General features: G+C 48.1%; 1 protein-coding gene across 3 annotated transcripts; it reads right to left on the bottom strand.

The window, feature by feature from the left end:
- Positions 1-4,212: 4,212 nt before the first annotated feature.
- On the bottom strand, positions 4,213-9,574 carry FOLR3 (folate receptor gamma). Of its 3 annotated transcripts, none has more exons than XM_086340618.1 (5): positions 9,413-9,574; positions 8,206-8,382; positions 5,166-5,354; positions 4,830-4,965; positions 4,213-4,691 (listed from the first exon to the last, which is right to left on the bottom strand). In XM_086340618.1, exons 2-5 carry the CDS (start codon positions 8,368-8,370, stop codon positions 4,456-4,458), a joined length of 726 nt encoding a protein of 241 aa, XP_086196744.1. In that variant the 5' UTR covers positions 8,371-8,382; positions 9,413-9,574; the 3' UTR covers positions 4,213-4,455. The 3 variants fall into 3 exon arrangements, with proteins under 3 accessions (XP_086196744.1, XP_086196743.1, XP_086196745.1); XM_086340617.1 differs by lacking the exon at positions 9,413-9,574 and adding an exon at positions 8,457-8,584; XM_086340619.1 differs by lacking the exon at positions 9,413-9,574 and adding an exon at positions 8,466-8,557.
- Positions 9,575-12,242: the final 2,668 nt, after the last annotated feature.

Genomic DNA, 12,242 nt, shown 5'->3' with positions numbered 1-12,242 from the left:
TTGTGTTGAGGTGCTATGTGCAACGTGGTGTGAGGTTGTGGTAAAAGAGAAAACCCAGGGAAGGGTCCATGTTGGATGTGGAAGCCATCAGCCTACACACAGCAGCAGAAGTTTAAAGAATATAGGGCCTCAGTACTGTTGGAGGACTTTGCTGGTGGTCCAGTGGTTAAGAATCCGCCTGCCAATACAGGGGACATGGGTTCGACCCTTGGTCCAGGAAGATTTCACATGCCTTAGAGCAACTAAGCCCTTGCACCACAGCTACTGAGCTTGAGTCTTGCAACTACTAAGCCAAAGCACCCTAGAGCCCTCGCTCCACAAGAGAAGCTATCACAATGAGAAGCCTGGACACCACAACCACAGAATAGGCCCTGCTCGCTGCAACTAGAGAAAGCCTGAGCACAGCAACAAAGACCTACTGTAGCCAAAAAATTAACAAAAATTTTAAAAAAGGTCTCAGTTAAAAAAAAAAAAAAAAAACTTGTAAAGGGCACCGGTCTGGGCCCATGGAGCAAGGAAGTGGGGAGCTGGGAGCCAGAAGAGGCAGCTGGATTACTGGAGGAGAATCAGCCAAGAAGGAAAGCCCTATAGGCCTGCAAAGAAATTGACTCCAATGCGGGGAGGAGGGAAGAAATGGACTCCCAGGAGACCCCCATCTTGTGCCCTGCTTTCCCTCTCCCGCAGAGTGAGCCATTCCTGAATCTTGTGACAGACAAGCTGGGAGGACTAAGCCCTCTGAACACCTGAGCAGGTAGAAGGCAGCTAGGACCCCCAGACATCCCTCCTGGCTTTACAAGCCCAACTCAGCCTTCTCCTGATTGGAGAAGCATGGCCATGTGTCCAGGAATGCCCCAAAGCATTCTCCTATACACTCATCTAAGGGCTTCCCAGGTGGCGCAGTGGTATAGAATCTGCCCGCCAATGTAGGACACACAGGAGACACCAGTTCTCTCCCTGGGTTGGGAAGATCCCCTGGAGTAGGAAATGGCAACCCACCCCAGTATTCTTGTCTGGGAATTCCCATGGATAGAAGAGCCTGGCAGACTATAGGCCAGGGGTTTGCAAAAGAAATGGATAGGACTGAGCACACACACTCACGTATGTGTTCATCAGGATGGACTTTCCCTGTCCCCCATTCTCTGCCCCTGCACCAGAAGTTGATTATAAATTGGACTTTATAGATGCTTTTGAACTCTGGTGTTGGAGAAGACTCTTGAGAGTCCCTCGGACTGCAAAGAAGATCCAACCAGTCCATCCTAAAGGAGAGCAGTCTTGGGTGTTCATTGGAAGGACTGCTGTTGAAGCTGAAACTCCAATACTTTGGCCACCTCATGCGAAGAGCTGACTCATTGGAAAAGACTCTGATGCTGGGAAGGATTGGGGGCAGGAGGAGACAGGGACAACAGAGGATGAGATGGCTGGATGGCATCACCGACTTGATGGACATGAGTTTGGGTGAACTCCGGGAGTTGGTGATGGACAGGGAGGCCTGGCGTGCTGCAATTCATGGGGTCGCAAAGAGTTCGACACAACTGAGTGATTGGACTGAACTGAACTGAACTGATAGTCCATCCACTCAGGAGTGATGTTTGACCCCTGAGAACTCAGGGGTTCAGAAGAAGAGACTGGCAAGTGGGAGGTAAGTTGGACCCATGAGTTCTAACCCATGAGGAGTCCCTGCCCTTGCTGAATCTCATGCCGAGCTCTGAATCTGAGACCCCAGTGCTCAGACCACCTGGCCAACAGGCAGGGACACAGTCAAACAGCCACTGTGAAGCCGATCCTGAGAGTATCCACCTGGATTACAAGCTTAATATCAGCCAAGTTAGCCGTCAGCATCCTTGTGGACCCCAAACTGAAGGCTACTCTGTGACCAGACAAAAATAACAGGAAGGTCTTTGGCCCTGCGTGGGTAGGGGCTCTGGGCTGCAGGGAGGGGGGATGGGAGAAGCTGGAGCTTTTCCTGATGTGAGCCAGCATCATATGCAATTGCTTACCACCCATCCTCATAGTTGAGAAAAATATAGTTCCCAGGCAGCAAAGAGGGGCTAGGATTCAGAACTGAGTCTGATTCCAAGCCTGGTTTCTTTCACAAAGAAAGGAGAGCTCTGTGAAGGCATCAGAGTCTGAGGACTGCAGATCCAGTGTTTCTTCTCTGGCCTCATTTCCTGCCCTTGTCCTCTTAACTTCTATCTTAGCCACCTAGAAATTCTCCTTGTGCTTCTATCACCTCCAAGCCTTTGTACTTCTTGAACCTTCTCCAGGAAATGTCATTCCTCCTGCCTAATCTGCTTGGTCAACACTACGCTGTCTCTGGAAACCTTCCCTCACCTTTCTGGGCTTCCACAGAACTGCGCCACACTCTGTGCTCCCCTGGAGCAAACCCTCAGCTCAGTGTGCTAAGAGTTGTCAGTTATCAGGTCTGTCTGTCTGCCCCCACCAGAGAGTACAAGGCACTTAGTTGCCTACGTGTCGGCTGACACAGCCAGAAGGCATCTGTTGACCGACAGACTGAGTGCATGGATTCCTTTGCTTCCTAAGCACCTCCTCTGTGCGAGGCACTGACCCAGGGCCAGGGGATCTGACACAAAATGACATAGACACAGCCTTTGCCTTAATGTGTATATGTTTTGTAGGGAAAGTCAGACAATAAGCACAGCGAATTGATATCTATACAAGAGGACCCGTGATGTGATGAGAAAGTACCCAGGTGAGAAGTTCTTTTGGTTGGGTTGTCAGAAGTCGTTTGTTGTGCTAAGTCGTGTCTGACTCTTTTTGAGGAATTAATCATAGGATGAACTCTAAGTGGCTACAAGAAGTCAGCCTGCAGAGTATCAAAACATTCTAGGAAGCTCAACTGAACACAGTGAGTCAGCCTGCAGAATATACAAGAACATTCTAGGAACCCAGAGAGGAGGGGACTTCTGGGCCACTGAAGGAGTTTGGTTTTTCCAGCAGATACCATGGGAAAGCATTTAAAGGGTTGGAGAGGGGGGTGTCACAAAAATAAAACATTTTTTCGGTATTTGTTTTCATTTTTTAAAAAGCGTCCATCAGATAAAATTCCAGGGTGAAAGTTTGATGATGAATAGGATATTTGCCATCCTCAAAATATCTACCTACAACATACTTATTAATTACAAAAAGGGGGAAAGTAATGGAGAAACCCGGCAGACCCAATCCCAACCAGTTAACGTCCTCAGGAATGGGCCAACCTGACACCTATGCCCCCCACCACCATGATGCCTCAAGAGCACACAGAATTGCTTTCAGGATATTCATGTCCAAAGTGCAGAACCTCAGTCAGATAAAGCCAAACTGAGAGTTATTCTACAAAATAACTTTCAAAGATGTCAAGGCCATAAAAGAATGAACCTCCCTCCCTCAAATGTCCATCAGTAAGTGAATGAATTAAGTGTGATCAATACATAGAATGGAATATTGCCCAGCAATGAAACAGAATGAACTAGTCTCTGTAGATCAATATGGAAAGAAACCTTGTTTCAGAAGGTTGTTCAGAAACCTTGTTCTCGTGGTAAGAAACATGGCCAGTGAAAAACTCTACTGAGACGCCCTTTATCCCACCTATCAGTTTAGAAGAAAATCAGCTTAGTAGAACATTCAAAGTGTGATGCTCTACTGGGTTGACCACATGATGGGGAAATAAGGCACTCGTACATTGCTGGTGGGGGCCCCATTGATACAACCCCTGTAGAATTATAACTATCAAAATTATAAATCCAAATGCTCCTTGACCCAGCAATCCCTCTTCTGGAATCCAACAGTATAGCATTCTACTATGTATATTGTTATTCACTGTAGAATTGTCATTAAAAACAAAAACGAAAAAACAAAACAAAACAAAAACGAAACTGAGACAATGCAAGCTTTCCTCATGAGGGTCTGCCCACCAATATCTCCTTCCCAGCCCACATCTAGTAAGGGAAGGAAAGGGAAAGAAACTTCAGGAGCCAATAACTCATCTGCCAGTCTCTCCCCAGCTTCCCTCCACCAATTCTCTTGTTCTCTTGTGGTATAGGAGGGGGAAGGCCAGTGCAGAAGAGCCCCAGGCTAAGGATGAACTTCCACCCTCTGCTTGCTGATGAACTTCATGCTAGCCCAGTCCCTTTTGGGACCTCTCAACAGGAAGGATGGAGCAATAAGGCATGCCTACCACCTCCCAACCCACTCATCCCCAAATTATTTATAAAATACAGTACACACATGGATATATTTATTAGAATAAACTCTCAGAGGATCCCCATAGGGTTTTGGATCAGGAAACAATGACCAAGGTATTATGAGTCCTCCTCGTCTGAGAGAGTGGAGCTGGGTTGAACTGAGATAATCACCCAGGTTGGGTGCAGGTAAGGAAGATGTTCAGGTGTCGGCAGCGAGAACAGCTTAGTTAAGGAGCCAGAGTGGCAGCATCTGGGTCAAGTTGAGCAGGAGGGGTCAGATCCCCTGGGGTGTGGACCCAGAAGTAGGGTTCTCAGCATAAAATCTCGCCACCTCCTCATTGGGGTTGCCCTGGAAGGGGTCGAACCACATCTGAATGCAGCGGCCGCTGCCCCGGCTGTAATTGCTGACCTTGTAGGAGTGACTCCAGATTTCATTGCACAGAGCAGCAGGCGTCGGGAAGTAGAAGTCAAAGCGGTGGCAGGCAGCTTTCACTGGGCACTGGTTGTACCCTGTGGGGAGGATGGAAGACCTGTAGCCACTAGGTCCAGAACCATCTCTTGCTCTACCAACCCCACAACCGCAAATCTCCATAAACCCTTCCACACCCCCACCTCCCCCTCCCACTCCCCACACCCCCCAGTCCTCACCTGAGGTCCAGTTCCAGCCCTTGTGCCAGTTGCTCTTGCAGGTGTAGGAGGTGCGGCAGTCTTCCCACCAGCTCTGACAGTCCTCTTTGCACAGGGGCACACCCAGCACCCGCTCTTTGCGCCACCTCTGGTTAACCTGGAGGGGTCAGGGGAGGGAGGGAGCCAGTCTGTCAGGGATCTCAGCTGCTATAGCCTTGATGGGGTCCAGGGTTGGGGAGGTGGGGGCGATGCCTCTATCACCCTCAGACCAGAATTCATGAACCACACCCTCCCTGCAAGTGACCAGTGGACTCTGCCCTCTGCTGAAGCTCCTGTCTGTGGGGCTGGTGCCCATACCTCCCGGATCCAGGGCCCCAGATTAGGTGAGCACTCGTAGAGACAGGTGTCCTGAATAAAGTGGCGCTTGCAAGCAGGCTCCATCTTGCCACAGTGGTCCCAGTTGAATCTGTACAGGTAGGAAATGTCCTTATGGGCTTCTATGCTGGTGTTGACAGAGCAGCAGGCATTCTTCCTCCAGGGGCTGCACTGTGGAGGGGAAGATGTGGGGCTAAGTCCTTGAGCCACCGTGGCCATCTCCATATTCTGGCTCCTCTGCCTCGGGTAGATCATCCAGAGGATCACTCGCTGGGGAGGCTGCCCCTGAGCCTGGACTTGAGAGCCCTCATTTTGGGGTAGAGGCAGTAATAATACTGACCTTCTAACAGAAAGTAACACAGGGGACGTGGGAGATCTGGGGAATCATCATCTGGGGGGACATTATTATTTGTACATCTCTAAACTGTTTACAAAGTTATTTCACGTTATCTGGGTTATTTATATTATTCATTTTGCACCGAGCTGGTATTAACTGAGTGCAGGCACTGTGCTGGCTGATGAGTATACTGTAATGAACAAAATAGATCAAATCTCTGCCCTCCTTGAGCTTATGGTTTTAGTGAGGGGCAGGGAGGGGGGGTACAGAGAACACTGGGGGCACAGAAAAGAGCAGATGCAAAGTCCCTGAGATTCTTGCACTTTATCTTCTCTTACTGAAGATAATGGTCCCAGTCGAAAGACCATTACTCCAGTTTTACAGAGTTTAAGGAAGCGGCACCCTTTGTGGATGGTAAGGTTAAGGTTTTAACTCAGGACAGACAGGAGAGGGGAATCCTGGACTCAGGTTGTGGTGGGGGGTGGAGGAAAGGGGACTGGTCTGGCTCTTTCAGGGTCTGGAAGCCCAGGTGAGGGGACTCCTGGTAGGTCTTGAAAGAAGAGAGGCGCAGAGTGGCAGTGACCCACACATGGCCCGGCCACGGGCCATGGGACTAAATGTGGGAGGCAATCCTGGAGAGGTAAATTCAAGGCAGGTAAGAAGGTAGCAGGGGCTTCCCAAGTGGTGCTAGTGGGAAAGAACCCCCCTGACAATGCAGGAGATATAAGAGACACAGGTTCAATCCCTGAGTTGGGAAGATCCCCTGGAGGAGGGCACAGCAACCCACTCCAGTATTCTTGCCTGGAGAGTCCCACGGACACAGGAGCCTGGTGGGCTACAGTTCAGTGGTTCACACAGAGCTGGACACAACTGAAGCGACTTAGCACACATACACAAGATGGGAGAAGTGATTGTGGTTTTTAGGAATTGCCGTGGGCTGGGAGTCAGGAGCTGAGTGATCATGATGCTTGAAATGTCTGAGATGAACTCAAGCATGCAGGCTCAAGTGAGGGGGCAGCTGTGATGGCTCCGGACACTCAGGAGAAACTAAGGGAAGTCCTTGATGGCGGAGCCAAACTGATCCCTCTCCAATAACCAAGCCCATGCCCGGAGCTGCTGCCGCAGAGCCTGCTTCCAGGCTTCCCTAGCTTTTTGTGCATACGGTTCCTCAGATGCCCAAATCCTGGTCAACTTGCAAGACCCCATCCACTGCATCCCTGACCTGCCAGCCAGGGTCAGTGGTTTCCTCCTCTGAAAGGATTAATACATGTAATGAAAAATACTTCCTGGCCCGTTTTGGAGAGGCTCTAGAAAACCGGCCACTCTCACATAGCCTATGTCCCTCTGAATTGCAGTCACCTGTCTTCCTCAAAGATCTGCGCACCATTTCTTGGCAAAGAGGAAGTGCTACTAAAGGTTCTTTAAAGCCCCCTTTAAAACTTAAAAAATCCTAAAAATGCGGTGGTGCATATGGACTTTCAGTTTTGGAAGATGAAAACATTCTGGAGGTGGATGGTGGTGATGGTGGTGAGGTTTGCATGTGAATCTACCTAATGCCACAGCATTGCATGCTTAGAAATGCGTAAATGGCAAATTTTATGTTATGGGTATTTTACTAGCAAATGAACTGTTGGAAATAGCTCAGAAGTCATGGGCTGCTGAACTTCCCTCTCTTCACTTGAAGACCCTGGAGACAGTCCATGCCAGCCTTTCCCTGGGGACACTGCAGCACCCCCAGCAGTGTGAAGGCTTGTAGGGAGCCGAGGGAGAGACCAGAGGGGATAAGATACCCGCATTTCTCATGAGCCTGGAGTTCAACTTCAAGCTCAGAGTCCCTGAGCTGCTTTAGGGATCTTCCCTTGCGACCAGCCTCACCTCCCCTTCTCTGCGGGCCGCAGTGTTCTTGGCTCTGGCCACACTGGACTTGGCACCATGCATGCTGTCACCCTCCAACCTGTGTACACACCGTCCTCTGCTAGGCTGCCTTTTCCTGCTTTGTCTTCCTGGAAAACTCTTACTCAACCTCCAAGGCCAAGCCAATGGCCTCTTTACTTGGAAGTCTTCCCAGCGTATCTGATTTGCCACTTTCTCATCAGGACCTAATGGAGGTGAGGACCTGGCCTATTTGTAGTTCTTTGTTACATGGTGACCATGAGGGACCTGTCTCTCCTACCTTGACTTTGAGCTCCATGGGCTGGCACATAGTGCAGGTTGGGAAAGTTACCACCAGTCCCTCTCCCGGCTGGATTCTGAGTTCCCATGTCTACCTGTGCCTTCTCTGGGCCTATTTCCTCATTTGTATAAATAGAGACCACCTGCTGCTGCTGCTGCTAAGTCGCTTCAGTCGTGTCCGACTCTGTGTGACCCCATAGACAGCAGCTCACCAGGCTCCCCCGTCGCTGGGATTCTCCGGGCAAGAACACTGGAGTGGGTTGCCATTTCCTTCCTACCACCTACCAAGTAGGTATTCACAGACAAGGTGTGAGGAAAACACTTGACCCATAGAGGGCGCTAGATAAATAGTCCTCCCAGTGTTGTAGTGACCTCCTAGGAGAGGTCCACCAGGATCACCTCCCTGCCACCCTCCTGCCTCCATCACTCCCAAAGCTGATCTTCCCATCACCCTAACTTCTCCCTTTTTGGGGGTCTTCCCTCTCCCCTACCCCAGACCCCACCCAATCTCACCTGCTCGTGTAGACTGTCCTCTGGGCCTGGTTCTGCCTTGTGGTGCTTGGCATCCATGCAGACATTAAGTAGGTCTGTCCTGGCCCGTGGAGTTCTGGGGACCTGGGCACCCCATGCAGCAGCCACCAAAGCCAGAAGCAGCAACTGTGTCATCTGCCAAGCCATGACCACTCACTCCTGCCAGGAAGCCACCATAAGACTCTTGGTCAGATTTCTTGTCTCCCTCCCAAACCCAGATCTGGCCTCCTCACCTGGCTTACCCCACTTCACCAATGAGCTGAGCGATGAAGGGCCTGTAGAGGTCTGGACCAAGTGGTAGGAATCCACCCCCACCTGAGGACATTTCAACACTAGCTCTGTGACGTGGAGGGAGCCACCACCCCTCTCTAGACATCCCCTTCCGGTTTTGCCAAACAGTATTTCACCCACAATCAGAGGGTCCTGCATAACAGGAACCATGGGGCATAATCTGCTGATGGGGTTGTTGAGTGAGAGGAGGGGTGTCAGCCAGCCTTTGCTTCTGCTTCCTCATCCCATCCCAACTAGCCCGAAGCAACCTAAGTTTAGGAGCCAAGAGATTGCCAGCAGAGTAAACAGGGAAGCTGACCAGTGGCCAGATGAAGGCCATTGAACCATTCAGTTCTTGCTTAAGGTTCCAGAGCTTGTGCCAAGGGAGCTGAGAGTAGCGAGAAGGCTATATGGAAAGCTGTGCTGTGCTGTGCTTAGTTGCTCAGTCATGTCCAATTCTTTGCAACCCCATGGACTGTAGACCCCCAGGCTCCTCCGTCCATGGGGATTCTCCAGGCAAGAATACTGGAGTGGGTTGCCTAATCCTTCTCCAGGAAATCTTCCTGACCCAGGGATCAAACCAGGGTCTCCTGCATGGCAGGCAGATTCTTTACCAATTGAGCTACCAGGGAAGCCCTAGTGAGAGCTAAACCTCAGGTCCTTACACCTCAACAACCCTCTGCAACCCCCACTGAGAGGTCTTGGGAAGTTCCCTGGGCAGAGTCAGGACTAGACCTTGGGGAAGGCCAAGAAGTAAGGAGAATGTGGAGGAGAAACTGAGCCAGAGCAGTGGGTGGTGGAGGCACCAGAGGAAAAGCCCTCCCAGGACACCAGGGGAGCCCCCATCTTGCCTCTCACCTCCTACTTCCCATCCCTACTTTTCCTCCCTGTCCTGCTCTTACCTCTGCCCTCAGCCTACCTGGGATAGGACAGTGTCTCCCCTCTCTTTTATAAGCCTGTGCAGACTGCTTGGTCAACCGCTCAGTCAGCGAAGTCTAGAGGCTTTGTCTAGGAAACAGCTCAATTGTCTTTCAGTTCAGAGCCAGTTAAATTATGGTATACACACCCAGTGGGATTTAACCTGTTGAAAAAGATTGAGAGAACTCTTGACGTATGAATATGGAAAACTTTCCAAGTACATTGTTAAGTGACAAAAGAAAGGTGTATACACTTACGGTCAATTAAACTACGACAAAGGAGTCAAGAGTATACAATGGAGAAGAGACAGTCTCTTCAATAAGTGGTGCTGGGAAAACTGGACACCTACATGGAAAGGAATGAAACTAGAACATTCTCTAACACCATATCCAAAAAGAAAACTCAAAATGGATTAAATACCTAAATGTAGACTGGAAACCATAAAACTCCTAGAAGAAAATGTAGGTTGAGCACTCTTTGACATAAATCACAGCAATATTTTTTTCGCTCTATCTCCTAAAGCAAAAGAAATAAAAGCAAACATAAATTAGACCCAATTAAATTTAAAAGTGTTTGCACAGCAAAGGAAACAACCAACGAAATGAAAAGACAACCTACTGAGGGAATTTCCTGGCGGTCCAGTGGTTAGTACTCCATGCTTCCATTACAGAGGGCGTGGGTTTGACCCCTGGTCAGGGAACTAAGATCCTGCAAGCTATGCAGTGCAGCCAAAACAAAGAGAGAAACAAAACCCAACCTACTGAATGAGAGGAAATATTTGTGAATGATATAACTGATAAGGGTTTAATATCTAAAATATATAAACAGCTCCTACAACTGGACAGCAAAAATACAAAAAAAAATTTTTTTTAAATAGGCAAGACCACAATAGTTATTTTTCCAAAGAAAACTTGCAGATGGCCAACAGGCACATGATGCTCAACATCACTAATCATCAGGTAAATACAAATCAAAACCACAATGAGATATCGCCTCTCCCCTGAAATATACATCAGAATGGCTATTATCAGAAAGGACACAAATAACAAAGGATGTGCAAGGATGTGGAGAAAAGTGAACCTGTGTACATTGCTGGTGGGAATGTAAGTTGGTGCAACCACTGTGGAAAACAGCACGGAAGAGTCTCAGAAAACTAAAAATAGAACTATCATATGACCCAGAAACTCCACTCCTGGATGTATACCTGAGAAAACAAAAACATTAATTCAAAAGATACCCACAGGGACTTCCCTGGTGGTCCAGTGGCTGGGACTCTGCGTTCCCAGTATAGGAGCTGGGGTGAGGCATGGGTTTGATCCCTGAGAGCTGGATCCCACATGCTGCCACTGGAGTAGTCACATGCCTAAAGATTCTGAGTGCAGCCAAATAAATGAATAAATATTTTACAAGTGCTTTAAAAATCTAATAGAGAGAGACACACGTGGACTTCCCCACCAGTCAGTGGTTAAGACTCTGCCTTCCAATGCAGAGGGCTCCGGTCAGGGAACTGAGGCCCCATATCCCACATACCTCAGGGCATGACCAAAAAAAAAATTAAAAAAATAAAAAATACAACAAACTAGTGAATATAACAAAAAAGAAATAGACTCACAGATATAGGGAGCAAACTAGTGTTAACCAATGGAGAGAGAGAAGGGAGAAGGAACAATTTTGGGGTAGGGGACTAAGAGGTGCAAGTTATGATGTATAAAATAAGCTTTGAGGAGGTATTGTAAAGCATAGGAAATGTTAGCGATATTTTATAATAGCTATGAATGGCGTGCGTGCTTGCTTGCGTGAGTGCTTGGTTGCTTCAGTTGCGTCTGACACTCTGTGACCCCATGGACCATGGCCTACCAGGCTCCTCTGTCCATGGGATTCTCCAGGCAAGAACACCGGAGAGGGTTGCCATTTTCTTCTCCAATAAATGGCGTTATTACCTTTAAAAATTGTAAATCACCATATTGTACACCCATAATATTTAATATTGTATATCAACAATACTTCAATTTTTTAAAAAAGAAGAAGGTGCAGAAGGGCAACATGCATCTTTTGTGTAAAAAAGGTGGAGAGAGAATATCCATCTTTACAAATTCTGGAGGGAATTCCCTGGTGATCTTGCAAAACCTTACAGCACAGCCAAAGTAAAAAGTGAAGAAAGAAAGGAAGGGAGGAAGGGAGGGAGGGAACAGGCGGAGGGAGGGGGCAGAAAGAGAAAAAGAAAGAAGGAAGGAAGGGAGGGAACAGGCGGAGGGAGGGGGCAGAAAGAGAAAAAGAAAGAAGGAAGGAAGGGAGGGAACAGGCGGAGGGAGGGGGCAGAAAGAGAAAAAGAAAGAAGGAAGGAAAAGAGGGAAAGAGAATTCTGGAATGCTACAAAAAATATTTTAAGTGGTTGCTTGGGGGAGGACTTTGGCTTAGGGATTGGCTTAGAGTCTTTCCTCTATGAAAATTTCTGTGCTGTTTTGATTTTTGAACCATGTGAATACACATATACCTTTTTGAAATATACATGTATTTATGTATGCTGCTGCTGCTGCTGCTAAGTCGCTTCAGTCATGTCTGACTCTGTGCGACCCCATAGACGGCGGCCCACCAGGCTCCCCCGTCCCTGGGATTCTCCAGGCAAGAACACTGGAGTGGGTTGCCATTTCCTTGTCCAGTATTTATGTATACTTATATATAAAATATATATAAATAAAATATAAATGTAAATAAATGTATAAAGTTTATTTATAGATATATATTTATTTATATCAGTTTTGGATACCATACACATATTTACAAAAATATAAACATAAGACTACCAAGCATGCTAGTTCCTTGGGTATAAT

Source organism: Bos grunniens, chromosome 15 (genome assembly GCF_055505025.1).
Source record: "Bos grunniens cultivar Pamir isolate PY7600 chromosome 15, Bosgru_T2T1.0, whole genome shotgun sequence".
Lineage (NCBI taxonomy): Eukaryota > Metazoa > Chordata > Mammalia > Artiodactyla > Bovidae > Bos > Bos grunniens.
Note: the sequence above shows the minus strand (reverse complement) of the source record. Positions and strands in the feature narration are given on the sequence as shown.

Coding starts and splice junctions, on each gene's coding strand:
- FOLR3 (XM_086340618.1), bottom strand. CDS start 8,370: ATGGCTTGGCAGATGACACAGTTGCTGCTTCTGGCTTTGGTGGCTGCT. Junction 5,355..8,205: donor AGGACAGTCTACACGAGCAG/GTGAGATTGGGT, acceptor TCCCCTCCACAG/TGCAGCCCCTGGAGGAAGAA. Junction 4,692..4,829: donor GGGCTGGAACTGGACCTCAG/GTGAGGACTGGG, acceptor TCCTCCCCACAG/GGTACAACCAGTGCCCAGTG.